We start from the raw sequence: 18269 nt of genomic DNA on the forward strand, positions 1-18269 counted from the left end.
ATTTTAAAAACTGATTTCCTTACAGCTTTTCGGGAATTCATCTGGTTCTTGGCGTCTGTCTTCTTGGGCTCGTGTGGTTGAATTTGCTGCAGTAACCGTCATATTCAATGTCTGCCACTTCCTGGTCCCTCACAGTGTCATGAGACCCATAAGCACTTTCTGACAATTACTCTTTCAATCTCTACATTTCACCTTTATTTATATAGGATGATTTTCTGGGCACTGACAAGATTTTATTGTTAGTAAAGCTGACTTAAAACCGGACCCATAGACACACCATTTATGCTGACCCCCTGGGTTCAATAGATTAGAGAAGCATGATGAATTTTCATCAAGAATGACCTAAATGCAGGTTGTTGCCAATGAAAATTAAGTTTCATCCTGATCAAAGGCAATGGCTGTGTTCCACCACCCACTTCAGATGTACTTTCCAAAATAATTTGCCTGCTCTGTGCCAATGAATGTCACTGCCATCCGACTCTACAAGGACTGAGTCATTAGCCACTGCAGTCACTGACCTTTAACTGAAAGGAGTGCGGGGTGGAGATCAGGAATGAGGCACTTTGTGTTCTGAGAAAAACTGGCAGAACAGACCTTCAGATAGATATTTGCAGGAGAAAATTTTATGAACCCAGTTTCTTGCATCTTCTCATACTCAGACAAGCACTACAATCATTAAATGAGACATCTGTGTTTCGTGTCTAGCAGCAACCTTCCGAGATGTATGCTTGATTGTACATACGCTTTCTCCAGCAATCACATATATGCTGACCTCTCTCTCTACCTCTTTGGAGCGGTTACTCAGAGATATCTGCGAGGCTGTCTCCAAGGCTACAGTCCCCAGTATGTCCCCAAAAAAAACAGAAACTCACAGCTCTCATGTTGTGTGTTGTTATTTCCATCGACTCTCGGGAGGGAACTTCTATGGGGAAAAGTTAATGAGGCTGGAGGTCTCCAACAAAACAGAGGTTGTGAAACAATTCCCAATCCAGAGATGGAAACAAACTTCATGTAAAAAATGACTTGCAGTTTGGAGCCTTAAAGGATTAGAAAGCTGTGGCCCCGTTAATTCCATTCCTGTCCCAGGACTGCAGATTTAGAAGTGATTTCTGCAGTGCCTTGGAGGGAAGGGGTATCTCCTGATCCCAGATGGAGGGGCCAGGACTGCAGCGTGCAGAGCATGCAACTTCCTCCCTCTGCACAACAGACAGAGACTCTTCCAACCCAGTGAACACAGTGGAAGGCTTCAGAGCCTGCCTTGTGCTCAAAACCCCTCCCAAATAAACATCACCTCCAGATTGTTTCAGTGTTATTTGTTCTCTCTTCCATACTTGGACCCACCAGGGAGGCTGAGCGCTCCCACTGAGCACTTGTAAAATGCAATGTTGAAGATCAAGTTTGAAAACCAGCCTCACAGCCCGCCAGCAACACGACCTTGAGCAATCACTTACATTCAGTTTCCTCTTGGAGTCTAGGACAATCATCAAGTGATCAGCATGATGCTTGGCACATACAGTAATAAAATCATTTTGTTGTTTTGCAAACTGGCCCCTGTACACAGAGGGCAAGGAGAGACCAAAGAAAGAGGCTTTCCTTCATACAGGCCTTGCAAGGAGCCCGACATCAAGGCTTGACTCAGAAGCTCACTGCCTGTTACACATCACCCATGGTCCTCACCAAAGGCATCCTTCGAGGCTCGATCCCTGATCAGCTCCGATAAGGTCAACCTCCCAACAACGGATTGCCTTCTGGCTCCTGAAAGGGGTATCTTTGACTGGTCTTTTTCCTAGGCCAAAAGACGTGACCTGGCAGCTGGCAAGATGTTAATGGCCCAAAGAGGCAGTTTACTTGATCCACAATTTGTTCTACCAACATGTAAAATATTGGGTGCTTTCATTAAAAAAAAAAAATTCAGACAAAATTAACTTTAAAAAAGAAAAAAATCAGAGGATCCAGTTACACCACCAGGACCATCTAGCAGGGGATGGGAGGCAAGGACGAGCTGGAGAAAAGTGGGACCATGAAGACAGGAGACAAGAGGGCCATGAGAACGAAAGGAGCAAAAGCAACATCTCAGTGAGGCCAGGCCGCAGTGTGGACATCACAGATGCTGTGGACAACAATTAAGAAAATGCCTTTGTATTTGTATATTAGAGTGTTACTAGCTATGTGTGCACCGGACTGTAAGGTGTTTAAAAAGGAAATAAATAGGACTAACATTAATGAATATAGGACTAAACATTAAAAGATTAGATTTCAAAATTAATATTCACTTAAAGAGAGTGAGTGGCTATAAAAAGAATTTTGCTATAGTAAAGGGAAGGCAATGTTTGGCAGCAACAAGAAAGTTGCTAGTGCAAAGGAAAGAAGGAATGCACCAAAGGGTGAGTGCATAGTCATGGCAACAACACGCCAGAGGAGACTAGATGGGCTCAAGTAGAAAGCACAGAACAGATGGGACCATCTCGGCTGTTGATCAGGTTCAGAGCCTGTCATGGGCCATCGTGCACCCAAGAGGCACAGGTGGCATCACCAGGCACCTGTTTAACACCCTTTCCAGAGAGCACACACTTGAGAGAGGGCTGCATTGGAGCACTTTCAAAGCATCCACAGAAAACGTGCTCTAGCAAAATACTTGTCAAGAAAGTAAACTATTTTTAGCAACTATTACGAACTAGTGGGAAAAACCCGACACTTACAGTTGATACTTTTATAAACTTAAACGTATTAAAATATGACAGAAGCACCACATTTAGGAGAATATTTACAGAAACCCACAGAACATCCCTGGGATATGAACATTTACTAAGGAGGGGAGGAGCTAAGATGTAGGTGCCTACATCTCCAAATGCTTCATCAAATCTGAAGTGTTCTGTGTCAATAATACAATCATACACTGCAGGCTCATAAATTTATGTAAGATCTTTCCTTGTAAGCACTTTAATAAAGTCCTATGTGAAATCAAATAAGAACTGTTTGTACAGTGAATTATGAAGGAACTTTTAACTACAAATGCAGGACATCAAGGATATATTCACTTTTTGGTTTATTAAAACAAAACTACACTTCGGTGCTTCTTACAATATATTAACAGGCATAAAAATCAATCAACGTTTCCAAATAAGTTTCATTCACAACATTACACCGTGTTATTTTCTGGGACTTTATAGTAAATCTTTTACAACAATCAAACATTTCTTTGTACAATAGGCAAATAGTTTAACATCTTCCATCAAGGCATTTCAGAGCTTCAGATGTTCAGAAATAAAGTCAAAAATCTCTTTCAAATGCAATCATTAGTTTGTATTAAACTCAAATGCCAGATGCCAAGTCTCAAGTTCCTAAAAAGAGTGTTTTAAAAAACAGATTTACCTCAAAATTAAGTCTTATAAACCTCAGCGGTAGGTCCTATCATTTCTAAACCCTAGAAATCTTTGTGGATAAAAATCTGCATTCAACTGTGTGATATTTTCTTCCAGATCTGAATTAAAATCTTAGTTATCTACCCCCGTTAATAATCTTAGTGTTAATTTTGCTACTTTCAGTGAAAAACCCAGAATCACTGAAGGCTGATCTTTCCAAAGGAAAGAGCTCTGACCACCTATATTTATAGTTTTCTGTGCTTATTGTCTCCAGGAGAGGAAATACACATCCATTAAATGCAATTTTTGATTGTACAAAATGCATGCAAATGCTGCCTCTGTGCCATCTGGTAGTTATTGCTTTGTCCCCTTAAAGAACTACCTAACATAGTTTTTCCGAAAACGTTTTCTGTGAGCCTAATGAGAGGTTGTAGGTGCCCCAAGAGGGCACAAGGCCCTGGCGTCACACAGACTGGGACACGCTGGGTTGAACAGGCTCGGTACCGGCAGACCCTGAGCCCTTACTGCACGGAAGTGCACTGTGAGTTTCTAGGGGAGTGGATCCCTGTGCAAATTTATTTTTACCAGCAACACTTTTTCTACAGCACACCTACGAATGTCTCACAGAGCACTCATGTTACCTGGAGAACTTTGGGAAATGCTTTTCCCCTTGAGACTGGAAATTCCACAGTCTAAGTTTACATTCATTGCAATCGACCCCTGATGTATTATCTCCACTCACTCTCGTGACTTCATGAGACTGTTCCTAGTTCTACACACTAGTTCTTTCCTTTTGTTTTTCATAAAATTTTGACAGCAAAAATCCCTTCCCCTCTTCTGAATTACTTGGGACAATCTCATTTTGAAAGAGTGCAGTTTCATATTGCTAATAATCGGGTCTTTTTGTTTGCTTTTTAACTTAACTCACAGTCTTCCCCTGGAAGGCATGCATTTCAGTTTTATAGAAATGCAGCAGAGTAAACTGTAATAAATTATTTACAAGCACCTAGTTTGTTTAATCTTACATGAAAGCCATTCACTTTTGGAAAACAATGAAAATAAATTTTTTAGCAAAACAGTGCTATCTGGAAGCATTGCTGTGAGGATGGATGTTCGTTCAGTAACGAGGCACTCAAGAGTGAGCTGTGCTAAAATTAACTCAGGGATGAACTTGTCTGGATTAGCAGAACTTTGGTTGAGATTTTTCTTCCTTAAAAAAGGTTTTCAAAGCACCAGTTAATTACAGACAGCATGCATATTTATTCTCACAGTGAGTTAAGTGGTGAGAGAGCTAGCAAATCATACACTGCATTCCCCAAAGCATCTGATTAGATTTCTAGAAAACAAACCAACTGAAAGGGGAAACAAAGCCAGAAAAGCATCATTCCCTGCTCAGGCTGGTGCAGCAGCAGCTCCTAGCAGAAGTCACAGGCGGGGAGGCAGAATCCCCCAACCTTGACTTAAAGAGTCCGAGTGATCTATAATTCAGAAGACGAATAAAAGAGACTAGTGAAATGTTTGCTTGCCTAGATACGGAACACAAAGGGAGCTAAACAAGCCTGCCTGGGTGTCCCCCAAATGCAGAGCTCCATCCTGCTTACGAAAATGGAATGATGCTACACGGTGAAGATCCAGCTCCCCACCGGGGCTGCTGCTACACCGACAATGGTTTAACGGTACATGAGTTCCTATAAAGAAAACGTGTATTGTAAATGCAGAATTTGAGAAGAGTGGAAGAAAATCACAACGGCATGGCATTATTGCTCCGGTTTCAAAAACTTCCTACAACGTGAATCGCAATCAGGATCTTTCCCTCTCCCAACAGACACAGGATATCCACGAGCTACTACTAGCGTTTATAATCCAAGCTGATGAAAGTACAAACTTCATTCTCTGTACTCTTCTATTAAACTCAAAGACTATCCGCAACATTCATCAGGAAAAACTCCTAATTCCCTAACACCACGGAGAGAAGAGAAGGAATAATAAGCTGTTAGCAAATGTTTAATATCACATGATCTTTAAGAAATCACCATAATTACCACAATTAGCTAACAATTATGATCCCTGCTCACAAAAAGGCACCTGCCTGTTATGAACAGACAACCTTTCACAATTACCTGCCACTATGTGGCTTCGGGGTTTCGGCATGTTGCCCACAGACATTTTTTAAAGAAGCATGGTTTTTCCTTGAGGCTAAAAATCTATACAGGCCCCTCAGTGATTTGCCAGTCAGTAGGGCCCCCACACATCCTGCCCAGGTTGTACACCGTCCAACCTGAGCGGGTACCAGGCACCCAGAAGAGGTGCAGGGCACAACCCGCCCGTGGTGCACGAGAGCCCGGGGGGCAGCCTGCCTGCGCCCAGAGCACTTTGTGCCAGTGTGGTCTATCAGACCAAGCTAGTCGAGGCAGGACACCTGCCATCTCCAAGAAACAGCTGTACCTGCGAGGGGCAGGCACTACCTGAGGGGTGGAGGGGTTCAGGTATTAAACAGGAGTTGTTCCTAAATACTTGTTGGTCATTTAAAACTCAATGGCACTTTTTTTTATATAAGCAAAAGTTTTCAAAGTCAGTTTTCTGGCCAAGTTTATCCTGAATTTTGCCAGCCAAATTTATTTCCTGATGTTAGCTGTTTGGTCACATTATCTCTATTTCTGACCTAAACTAACATTGTGTTTTCACTTAGCTCTTAGACACATTCTAAATCTGACTGCGGAGGACAGCACAGTGATCCCTGGGTGTGATGTACATTAGCCCGTTCATTTGTAAAGCACTTTGGGATGAAACGTGTTCCCATTTAAAATTTAGCTATGATTGACAAAGATAAAACTAAAAACAAAACCAAAATAGAACAGTGAATGGATGACTCGATTATTTTTAAAGGAAGCATTAACCATCAATCAGAAAATATACCAACAAATTACCTGACAACATTAAGTGTCCTATACAGGATTCAGCTCTAGAACCAACTACATTTTTGTGTCCATCACAGTAATTAGTCCTTAACAGTTATACTGAAAGTGTAAATCTTTAATAAGCTCCAAAATAATTGTTTGAGATTTCATTTTGTAACCTATTGATTATGAACTGTGAGCGGAGGCCGCAGGCCCCCAGCGTGTGACGCATAGGCGGCTGTGTCATCTCAGAGTCGGGGTGATCACAGGTCCACGGAGGGGAGAAGGCACTTGTCTTCCAGGAGGTCACATCAGGACAGGTCAGGCCCGACCCCATGATGGCACCTTCAGCTCTCAAGCCAGAGGCTGGAGTCTACGAGGGGCTCATCCCATGCCCTTCACTTGCCAGAGGTGCCAGGCATTACCTACAGCACCACGAAACTCAGAATGTATTCTAGAAGTTTTTGCCGGTTGCATTGAGGTAGAAAAGTGCTGCTGAGTTCTAAAACAGACACTCTCTTTTGTTTGGTCTCTTTGAAAACCTAGAGAGAAAGTTTAGATTAAAGACAAACTGAAAGGGGTGGGGGGGGTCATTTCCATCACCAACCCTGTCCTGTGTCCTAGACCCCAAAATGCAATAAGACACATAAAACCATACCCAGGCTTTAATTAAATGTACAGGTAGGTGTGTGAGAGTATGAGGTGGGGAGGTGATGGGGGCAGGTATGAGGGGTTTTGAGTGGAGTTCAATCAGTGCACTGTTTTTTAAAATTTATGTTAGAATAAAGTCACAAACAGTCCCTGACAAAGACTTCTAGCATCTCCATGGGACTCATGTCCCAAACGATATGTGAAGGTGGAGGACACCTGAGGATACCTCTAGCAATACTGGTAAAAACACAAGAAAAGGACTGAAAGTCATATGGCATAATTAACATCCCCACTAAAACTGTAGTAGACTCTTGAAACACAATGACACCTTCATCTGGAATGAAGATGAAAACCAGGAACACTCTGAACATTCAAATAAACCTGTGCTGATGGGCCCCATCTCCTCCAAATCCCCAGAAATGCCCCCCTGATCAATCCACAGACACAGCTTCGCTCAGGGTCCACCCCAGCACAAAGGTGACTCAGACACACTAGATCTACACGGAAAGAGGACAGAAGTGAACAAGTGCTTTTACACCATAAGCGGTGGACACTCACCCCAATATCCTTAAACATTTTCACAGCATTCTTCACAAGACAATACGTGGCACTCTCAGCTGTAGAGAAAGAATAAGACTTGTCAAAGGTTTAGGCCTGGCAATCACGAGACCCCCAGTCTCCACAGTAACAAAGTGTGGGTGGCTGGGGAGAGGATCAGAGCTGGTCCGCCGACCGGCGTCAAGCTCCTCTTCCGCTACCGGTGACCTGTGAGGCCTCAAAGGACTTGCTTCGTCTTTAAACCTACTCTGCCGTCTGCTAAGGAAAAAAGAGAGAGAAGGAGAGAGGGATAAGGAGAGCAAGAGGGAGGAAGAGAAGACAGGGACAGGCAGAGAGAAGAGGGAGCGAAAGAGAAATACCCAGAACATCCATCTTGAAGGGTTTCTGTGAGAATCAAATGAGACAGTGTGCAGAAGGTCCTTTAAACTGCACAGTGCTGCGTGGATGATTCCTACATCAGTGGCACCAGGAAGAGCACAAGTCTAGAGGTCAGAAAAAACGAGCTCTAAAGCCAGGTTGCCCTGTCACTAGCTATGTGATCTGGGGTAGTTTCCTCAGCTGCAAAGTGAGGATATCAATCTAGGGGTGTATCTAGAGATACAGATGTATTATATACATACACATATACATATATGGTACCTGAGGAGAGAGAGAAAGGGCGTGATACCAGCCTAGATCTCTCTAGATCAATATCTAGAGATAGATTATCTCTAAATTCCTTTTGGCTCTAAAAATTATTGATTCAAAGTAGTTTCAGTCCTAACTTTAACTGTATAAAATGCTGCTCCCAGCCGAATCACACCTCTTACACACCAGACGATACCAAGTGCCAGCCAGGATGGGAGACAACTGAAACGCACACTGTCACCATGAGTGCAGACTGGCTCACCACTTGGGGACCATCTGGCAGCACCTACTAACGCCACATGCCACACCCTGTGACCAGGCACTTCTACTCCTGCACATCCCCACATAACTGAGTCCACACGTCCACCAAAGACAACTCACACGTGTTCACGGCAGCACCACGCACAGTAGCTCTGAACTGCAAAACTCAAACAGCCTTCACTGATGGGCATGAATAAACAGAACACAGTAAATATTTACTCAGTGGAATACTACAAAGCACGAAGAATAAACAAGCAGCCACGTGCAACAACGTGAATGAATCTCACAATGTTAAGTGAAAAAAGCCAGACATAAAAGTATAAAGCTGCATTCTTCAATTTGCATAATGTACCAAAACAGGTATTAGCAGTAACCTATGGAGTTAGAGGTCAGGATAATTTTGCAATTTTTTCCCCAGTTGTCTATAATTAGCAGATTCCTGTAACCCAAAAAGGCACAGCTTGCAAAGGAAGCCAAACAGGGACACATGTACCATATACTGCGACATTCCTTTCTGTTCTGCTTAGTAGGTATCTGTGCAGCTTCTGCAGATACTCAGGCTCCGGCACAGGGCCACTGAAGTTGTGGATGAAGATGGCAGCGGAGCTGTAGGCCTCCAGCAAAGGCCCCAGGAGACTCTGTAAGAAGGTGATGAACTGCTGGTGCTCCTTGGACTGGCTCACCTGGGGGTGGGAGAGCAGGAGATCCAGTCATGCAGGGAGCACAGAAGGAACAAGGCCTGCGGACAGAGGGACAGCCTCGGAGAACCAGTGACCTGAGAAGACTGCCTCCCCCTGTCCCCACACAGAAACAGCCTACTGCTCTGTGTGCACAGAGTCCCTGCTGGAACGAATGCTGGTTTTGAAATGCGTTCTTTATTGTAATCACTGACTTCCACAGTATTTGAGGTTTGTGTTCATGGAACAGCTGCCGAGAAGAAACTGTCATACTTGAGTGACATAATTATGACATACTGTCATAATTGAAAATAGTTGGTCAGGAGGCGGGACCCTAAAGAGTTTGAAGTCTGGCTCGACAGTCATTCACGTGTGCAAAAAGGCCACAGGCCAAGATCATCCCAGTCCTTCCCCGCCCTCACCGCCTGCCACCCCGCACAGCCTCTGGCCCACAGTCCTGCAGAGTGGGGAAGAGGGTGGTGGTGATGGGGTGCTTTGTGGCAGTGGGGGCTCTCACTGCACCCACCCAAAACATTCACATTCAGATAAGCCCCCCTGGAGTGTGGAAACAAGACCACCGCCCCATCCTGAAACTAATAATACCCAAAATGGAAAAACTTCCAAAAGTCATCTGAATTCTCCTGACTGTGTATGTGTGTGTAAATGAGGGATGCTATCCCACTGCAAAGTGACTCATCCACTTACGGTATTCAGAAAAGATGGGTCATTATTACTAATTTCTAAAATTACAAAGTAGACAAAATTGATTCTTCTAAAGCAGGGAAAATCAACTTTTAAAAATCCAAATCTTCTGTGACAGATTTGGCTTAATTGAATACAAAGAGCTCCACATATGAAATTTCGGGAGGGTTGGCAAGACCGAGAATGACAAAAAGAGCAAGCCAGCCAATGGCAGCTGAATATGAATTTCTCACCAGTACCAGGGATGGGGCTCCCCTGCTTTGGTGATGACTGAACAAGACTACCACCTCTTCAGGAGTGAGTGCAGGTGTGGGCAAACAGGTTTGCACCTGTGCATTCAGAGGAGAGGATCATGAGAGGTGTCATCTATGGTGTCCATCTCCCTGGATCTTCAGACTCTTGTCTCTTTTTCCACTTATCTCTACCCAAACTGAACAATTTAAGGTATTAATTCAATTCAAACAGCTCGAGTACCTTTACTGGGTGTAGAGCATCAGAGCTGGTTTGTGGGTGTTTTAGATACAAGTAAGTTCCCAGAGTCCCAGTTTCTAAGAACCTCATGAACTAGTGGCAACATAAACCTCAACTCATCACTGTGATGTCCACCAGGGCTCTCTACCCAAGTACCTTCAGGTAGCAATCTCGCTGCTCCTCACCAAAATCGCTGTCTTCATCTTCTTCATCACTTCTCCAAGACAAAGGTTCAGGAAGCTTCTTGTCCCACTGCTGCTCAGCAAGACCAGGACTAGTATCTTCCTGATCATCTTGCTATGCCAAGGAGACGACCAACGGTAAATAAATACGCACAGGCACACAGACACCCGCCCAGCTGGACCCCAGACCAAGCAGTCCTCCCTTGTTCCCTTCCCTACTCTCCTCTGTCTAGCCTTTCACAGCGTCAATCCACTACCGTCTCCACTCTCACAATCACGTGGCAGACAACAGGGGAGGAAAAACAAAGGAAGAGGGAGGGGAAAAGAAAGGAAAGCTACCAGACAGATCACCTCTTCTAAACTGATGCCCACTTTCCCAGGCCATACCCTCTACACCAAATCTGTCAAAATAAAAACAAAATCTCAAAAGAGAAAAATGTGTACGTGCCAGCTACAAGCACACTCATCCTGGAATGCAGACTTCTGGATGTCACAGAATCAAGTCAAGATATGTTTTAGACAATACTGATTACACAAAAGGAACCAAAGTATTAAATAATCCCCAAAGACATTCAGTCTCCCCAATCTTATTTTCTCTCCACCTCATCTGGAGGTGACCATATGTCAAATTGAATTACTGGTTAAAATAACTGGTAGGAATGACAGGGAAATGAAAAGCACAAAACTAAATAAAGGTAAACAAAGGCAAGCTTGGCCTCTTACCTCCGCCACTATAAGAAGGCCATACTGGATAAACCTGCCTACTGTTTCATGGCAAATTTGGTAAAATGTCTGGCAGGGCTGAAAAGAAAAGGCATTCCAATGTAAAATGGCATTGTCTTACATTTATTTTTGTTTTAAAGACAGAAAATATCGTACAAGGTAGCTGCCAAAATTTCCATGGTATCACCTGCCTCACTCCACGGGGTGAGCCCCAAGATGTGCCCACCAACTTGAGTGCACAGTCACGGACAAAGCCTGAGAAGAGACCTGTGACCTGACTGGCAGAGCACCCAATGCGGCACCACCTGCAAAAAGGGCTCCTGAGCTCAGTGTCTCCCTCTAGAGGAGCAAGGCCTCAAAGGGCTGCTTGTCAGGCCCCTGCCACCCGTTTTCTTCTTTACAAGATAATGTCTCTGCAAAAGCTTATCTTACAGTAAATGTTGTTCATAAAGGTGGTGGATGAGGAAATGAATATGGATTCAAATAACTCAAAAAAGACCCAGGTGAAGACAAGGTCAATCTTGAGAGCCTTATCTACCCTATCGCCTCCCATCGCACCCCTTCCTATCCCACCCACCAAGGTTCATGCAAAACAGATTCCTCAACAGGGCCACAACATGGCACATACAAAGAACGCTGGGGAGGAGGGCTGCACTCATGATACATGTGCTCAGAAATGTCCCAGGGCACATTTATATCAGTGGAAAAGAAAAGACTTTAAATAAAATATGAATTCTATTTGTTGATGATTCTGAGAAAAAAAATCTCTCTACCGTTTAACATGTGTGCCTCATAATAAACGTCTACAAGCGTTTAAATATAACAAGTGCTCGTTGGTACTGCTGGGACATTGTCTCCCCGTCTGTAAGGGACAGGGGCTGAGCAGATGATCTTTATGACTATTTCTGACTCTCATCTGCTTGGTTCCATCATCTACGAGTGGGCGTGGTGATTATTTAAAAACCCAGGACCAGTGCCTTATGCACAATAACAGCTCAGTGACTGTGTATCCAACTAATAGAGAACTGTCACACCTCACAGTTGCATGAAGGGTTTGCTGGAGCGGTGACCCCAACAGCAAACCAAGGTAGTGACCACATAATTGGCCTGGAGGTCACTGCAACCCAAGAGTGGAATGTAAAGCTTCAAAAATTCTCTAAAAGAAAAGCATTTTATGTTTCTGTAAAAATGCTCAAGAAAAAGAGAGCAGGCAATGCTAAAGTCTTCACTCACGAGAGAGATGGTGCCTTCGTTGGAGAGCAGATAGCACAGGCTGGCGGCCTTCCGCACCAGCTGCTCCTGGCTGACCGCACTGGCGGATGCAGGCCCCCCTGGGGGCCTCTTCTTCACTACCGCGTAAAGGCTGCAGGCTGAGAAAGTAAAAGCATCGATGAAGCCCGCAGCCTTCGATCTCCAAGAAAAATTTCAACTGGCTCAGTAAGTTGGATTACCTTAATAGACTATTAAAACATCAAAGATAACTATCTGTATTCACTGGAGAAATTTAAGTAAATCCCTTCAGCATTCACTTCTCATGATTCCACGGGATCCTAACCCTACCAAACCTTCCTCAGAAGCTTCCGTCCCCTCTCCTCTCTTCCTCTCTTCCCTCCTGATCACAAATGAGCTCCCTGTACTCACTTCCCGGCCACGTGTATGTCTCATCTCACTTACATTTTCAGCTCCTGGATAGCAAGACATCTTACCTCTCCTCCTTAGTAAAAAGTGTAATGCTATGCCTACAGTAATTCAGTTACTACTTGCTGAACAATAAATGTAAAAATCAGCTATAAACAGTGATAATAGCAGATCATATTCTTATTCGAAAATTAAGACTATAGCAACATATTCCCTCAAACAAGGCACGATCATTCAGATGGAAGGAGACAACACTGCGAGCGTCTGGCCACTTCACCTACCATGGAAGTGTTTCAGGGCCCAACATACCTATGATGGCCTCCAGGATAAAGACATGGAGCACCCCATTGCTGTAGAAGTTGAGCTCAAAGACTGATGGGACAGTTGTGCTGGGAGTAATAAAAAACTCATCGCTCTTGCTGGTGTGGGTGATGGTGATGCAGTTCCCCAGCAGCTGTATGGCATGCATGACTACATCTTCTGAATTTCCTGAGAAACCCAGGTCAAAGTCACGAGCCAGGACTTCCTCCTTCATTACAAAGAAGTCCTCCACCAACGTGGATAGATCAATTCCCTAGAGAAACAGGCAGAAGTGGTCTCGTGAGAGCAGAAAACCTAAGTTCCAAAAGGCCAAGAGTCCGTTCCAAAGATTTTTTTTGGTCTTGGCTTTACACAGCTCACTGTCAGCACATACAGAAAAACAGCCAGGAGACCAAAGCAAAGGAGGTCAGAAAACTGGTCTAAAAGCTGGTCTCCTAGGAACATCAAGATACTTCCACATCCAGAGAACACTCTAGCCACGACGCACGAGATGAGCACATAAGATCACAAAAGGAAGAAGCCACCATCTGAAAGTAAGAAGTGCCTATTTTTCAGCAAGAATTTCCCTCACTTTAAATATTTATCTGACAAATATTTATTTGGGGCCTATATATTGGCACTATGTTTGGTACTGAGAACATGACTGTGAGTGAGACAGACAGACAGACAGACATAGTCTTTTCCATCACAGGGCTTAGACAAGTGGATTGTGGGAAAGCAGAGTGCAGGTCCTGAGTATAAATCAAATAGCTTAGAAACTATTAGCGATCAGAATACTTTCTGCATGTTGATGAGATATGCTTTATTTACATTAACTGTATTACTCAAAGAATGTCTTACTGTTACATACATATATATACAACATATATATACATGTGTAGACATTTATTTATTTATTTATTTAAAGCAGTCTCCAAGGTTTTTGTGTAGATTTCTTCCTCCAACTGGTTTGTAAGCTCCTGTGGGCAGACTTTAGCTTATTTTACTGTTTATCTCACAGAACTAGCCAGAAGGGGACCAAATCTATCAGTAAGTATCTGAACAGCTGATAAAGAACACTTTATTTTTTTTCCCCTCCGAAGATTTTTTTTTAATTGAAGCATAGTCACACGCTTTCTATTCAACTCCAGGTGACACTGCAGACATACCTGCCTGTGTCTGTAGAGAAGCAGGCAGGCCACGATGTGTGTTGACATAATGGCACAGGACTTGCTAGCAGCTAAAAGGCAAGCACAAAGCATTAGTTGCACTTTGTTTTTTTAAATATAGCTGACACTTTCTAAAAGTACCTAAATATCAAACCTATAAAAGTCCTCCACCACATTTCCCAAAGTGGTGACTATGATTTACTGAAGGGAAGTTATAACATTATACCATATTCTGGGCTGATGGAACCTCCTTAGAGATCATTATTCCTCATGTAACAGAATTAAGTCTAAGGTAGGTCCACCTTCAATCAGGCCAATGGGATTTGGAATTTAGTTATTCAATAACCAAGAGACACCTTTATGGAAACACCAAGACCCAGAGTATGAAGCTGTCCTAGAGGGCTCAATAAGACATCTTCCTCCTGTGTTTCCTGACCTGGTCCCGGCTGCAGTTACCATGACCAGATCTCTACTTCACTCCTCTTGCAAGAATTCACCGCACAGGACAACGAAGGGGTAGGGGTGTGTGTGTGTGTGTGTGTGTGTGTGTGTGTGTATTTCTCAGCTTCCCTTTGGTGAAATGAGCACCCCACCTCGCTCCCTGGGCTGGGTCAGAACAAAATGACTGACCTGGCACATAACCCACCACAGTAATGGGCACTCAATACATTTTAATTTCCTCTTTTCAATCTGGCCCAGATGCAGGTCAGAGGTAAGGAGTAAGGGGATAGAAACACATTTGAGAATGACTATAGTCCCATAACCCAATATTCCAAATTGTAAAAAATTATAATTATACAAATCAAATATGAGAACATCTGTGGAATAATCTAAAGTAAGGACAACAGTTGTGAGTTTTCAGACGATAATGAATTCACTGATGTCTCCAGTGTTTAAGAAACAAAAAAGTACCCAGTACCATATATATTTAGCCATTAAAAAGAATATTTAGAAGGAGTTTATTAAAAAAAAATAAAAGGGGAGGTGGGTATGCTCAGTGGTAGAGCACATGCTTAGCATGCATGAGGTCCTGGGTTCAATCCCCAGAACCTCCATTTAAAAAAAAAATTGCATTATAAATGGAAAACAGCACAATACGAAACTGTAAAACATATTTTTGGAGACTAGATAGCAACACCGCAGGTTATTTGGGCAGTGAGTTTTATTTTCCCACTTTTCAACATTAAGGATGCAGTATTTTTAGCATCCAGAATTTAAGCAAGGGAGAGATACAATCAGATATGCTTAAGAAAGAACACCCTGGCCCAGTGTGAAGCAGGAGTAGCAGCAGCTAGAGTGGAAGGAGTGGGCTGAGGTGGGAAGCCTCCACGATGGGTGTCGAAGGGGAGGAGGTCCTGCGAGCCACCTGCCCCCCACCCCCTATCCCAGCAGTGCACCAAGGGCCCACGCTGCTGCTGCGTGATCTTGAAGTGGCCTCTCCAACATGACACAACGGTGCAATCTGGAACTTAAGGACGGCTAATTCTACACTCCACTCACTTCACTCTGGGTCACTCCCACTTGAATTATTTGTGTACAACTATCCCACTAAGAAGAACACAAGCTCCTTAAGACAAAGCTTTACACATAATAGCCACACAGAATTTGCCGTATAAAAATGATCCATAGGGTCACAGGGGGAAAGGACATGCAGCGATAAACCTAGATGCTGTACTGTAAGTTAGTTCAAAGAAACTAATTCTTGAGCAAAAGAGTCAACAAATCATTTTGGCAACATTATTTTTTTTTAAAGCGTAAGAACTACCACATGAGCACCTGCTAATTATCAGACCCCGTGTATTAGGTAATAGAATCCCACTCTAGCAGATTCCAAAACCTGTATGGCTTGCACTGCACCACGCCGAAGCTGGACTGCAGAATTAAAGAGTGTGGAATTCTACTTACTGAAGAGGATGTGCTCAGCCAGATTTGCAATCAATGTTCTTCGGAACGATTCATCTGTTGCATTTCTGGACTCGTTAATGGACATGTCTGTACCTTCATCAGCAGCATTAATGGGTCTAAAAATTTTTTTTAATTAGACTTCTATAATCCCACTCTTTTATAAAGCAAACTACATGGGCCTAAGATATAAATGCATTAGATACTTTAAATTACATATATTCTAAATTTAAACCACAAACATTATTTCTATGGGTTGTTTTGCTCCAGAATATACCTTACTATGTTTAATATACTCTCCTGCCCAAGGCGTGTTATTTAATTATGACTAAATAGCTGGTACAGCATATCTAGAACTCGCTGGCAGAAAGAATGCATAAAACAACATGCGTCATTTTAAAACATTTTCAAAAATTTGACATGTACATACAATATAATTTGCATAATACTCAATTTCTCTAAGTGACAATTTGATTTCAGTTCCGGAAAATTCACATAGGGAAACTCTTTCACATGTTGCATGTATGTACAATCTGCATAACCTAAGCTACTACCCGAAAGAACATTTCAAACATTCAAAAACAAATCAAATAAGAACTCTAACATGAGGCACAAAACCAAAAGGATTTTATGATGCAAATAATAAAAAACCTTCAAGCTGATATGGACACATGCCACTTCAAGATTCTTTATCAGACCAAGAGGAAAGTTCCTCCAGTGAGGAAGGGAAAATAAGAACAAGCATGTTCCTAATAAAGGCAGCCTACGTTTCCAGGGGGTGTAAGAAATGACAGATATGTGGTAGTTTAGCTTGATTCAAATATTTCCACAAATCTTACCTTGAAGGAAGTATCGCTGGTAACAATGCCTGCTCTAGGGAAAGTGGAGCGGACACAGGTTTCTGACTTTGGCTTTCTAAGTATTCCTGGGGGAGAAAACACAACACAGTCATTTACACCCACTGTCTCACTTCATGAACATTTAGAAAACATAATTTCATCTTCAAAAAGTAAAAAGGGAGTTGTTAATAAAATGAGCCATACTACAAAACATGAAAAATACTTTCTACATTCTAATCTATCTTCAGGAGTGCAGAGCGACTCAGAGAATGTTGTTAAGCCTGAAATTGAAGAACTGAAGTTATAAAGAACAGGACCATGCTTAAGCAAAATCACTTAAAAGTTAAAGGAAAAAATTTAACTTTTCTCACATCTTCGGTAAATTATTTGGCATTCCCAATATTATTAAGAATGATAATTGATCAACCATACCTTTAAAAAGAATCTGACAACCTGAAAGTCACATAATATTCTAAAGCAAATCATAACAAGATAAAACTGTGTAATATTTTTTTAAAGTGGTAAGAAAATGACAAGGCCCCTTAGAGTTGAAAGCACTTAAGAACAGAAAGCATCCAACACAGCAGTTAGAACCTTTAAAAGTAAACCCAAAAAGTGCAACAAAAGGAGAAGCAGGATCTCTGAGCCTCACCTAGAGGTTTCTGACTCCCTAACCCAACTATTCATCCTTCTTTTTTCTTTATATATATACATATATTTCTTTTTATTGAAGTATAGTCAGTCTATAATGTGTCAATTTCTGGTGTACAGCACACTGCTTCAGTCATACATGAGCATACATATTCGTTTTCATATTGTCACCATAGGTTACTACAAGATATTGAATATAGTTCCCTGTGCTATGCAGTATGAACTTGTTGTTTATCTATTTTACATATACATGGATGGACCTGGAGATTGTCATTCTAAGTGAAGTAAGCCAGGAAAAGAAAGAAAAATACCATATGATATCTCTCATATGTGAAATCTACAAAAAGACAGACAAACTTACTTATAAAACAGAAACAGACTCACAGACATAGAAAACAAACTTCTGGTTACAGAGCCGGGGGGAAGAGGGTAGGAAGAGATAAATTGGGAGTTCAAGATTTGCAGATACCCGTCCTTCTTCTTCTCCTTTACCAACTCGAAAATCTTAAGAATTTAAAACCGCAGGACCTCAGGGTCCCACCAGTCCCAGGCTCCTGCATACGGATGGCATCATCCCTCTGAATATGCGGGGATTCGACTCCACTCAGTAGAACTGGAGCATCATCCTAGGTTATCAGTGTTACCCAGACAGGAGACAT

At 42.6% G+C, this 18269-nt stretch overlaps 1 protein-coding gene across 7 annotated transcripts in view; it reads right to left on the reverse strand.

Moving 5' to 3' along the window:
- Positions 1-3029: 3029 nt before the first annotated feature.
- Positions 3030-18269, reverse strand: part of GPAM (glycerol-3-phosphate acyltransferase, mitochondrial) — a 59723-nt gene continuing 44483 nt past the window's right edge. For 5 of the 7 annotated variants that reach the window (XM_010983254.3, XM_031461750.2, XM_010983255.3 and 2 more), the window contains exons 12-21: positions 16960-17045; positions 16124-16239; positions 14219-14289; positions 13059-13323; positions 12345-12481; positions 11112-11189; positions 10363-10503; positions 8850-9039; positions 7469-7527; positions 3030-6801 (exon numbers count right to left, since the gene is read on the reverse strand). In XM_010983254.3, the coding sequence (XP_010981556.1) occupies positions 6685-6801; positions 7469-7527; positions 8850-9039; positions 10363-10503; positions 11112-11189; positions 12345-12481; positions 13059-13323; positions 14219-14289; positions 16124-16239; positions 16960-17045 (1260 nt within the window). In that variant the 3' untranslated portion in view covers positions 3030-6684. Of the gene's footprint in view, positions 6802-7468; positions 7528-8782; positions 9040-10362; positions 10504-11111; positions 11190-12344; positions 12482-13058; positions 13324-14218; positions 14290-16123; positions 16240-16959; positions 17046-18269 lie in introns of those variants that run through there. The other 2 variants (XR_010381987.1, XM_064488408.1) reach the window with 2 other exon arrangements.

The sequence above is a fragment of the Camelus dromedarius genome, chromosome 8 (assembly GCF_036321535.1).
Source record: "Camelus dromedarius isolate mCamDro1 chromosome 8, mCamDro1.pat, whole genome shotgun sequence".
Lineage (NCBI taxonomy): Eukaryota > Metazoa > Chordata > Mammalia > Artiodactyla > Camelidae > Camelus > Camelus dromedarius.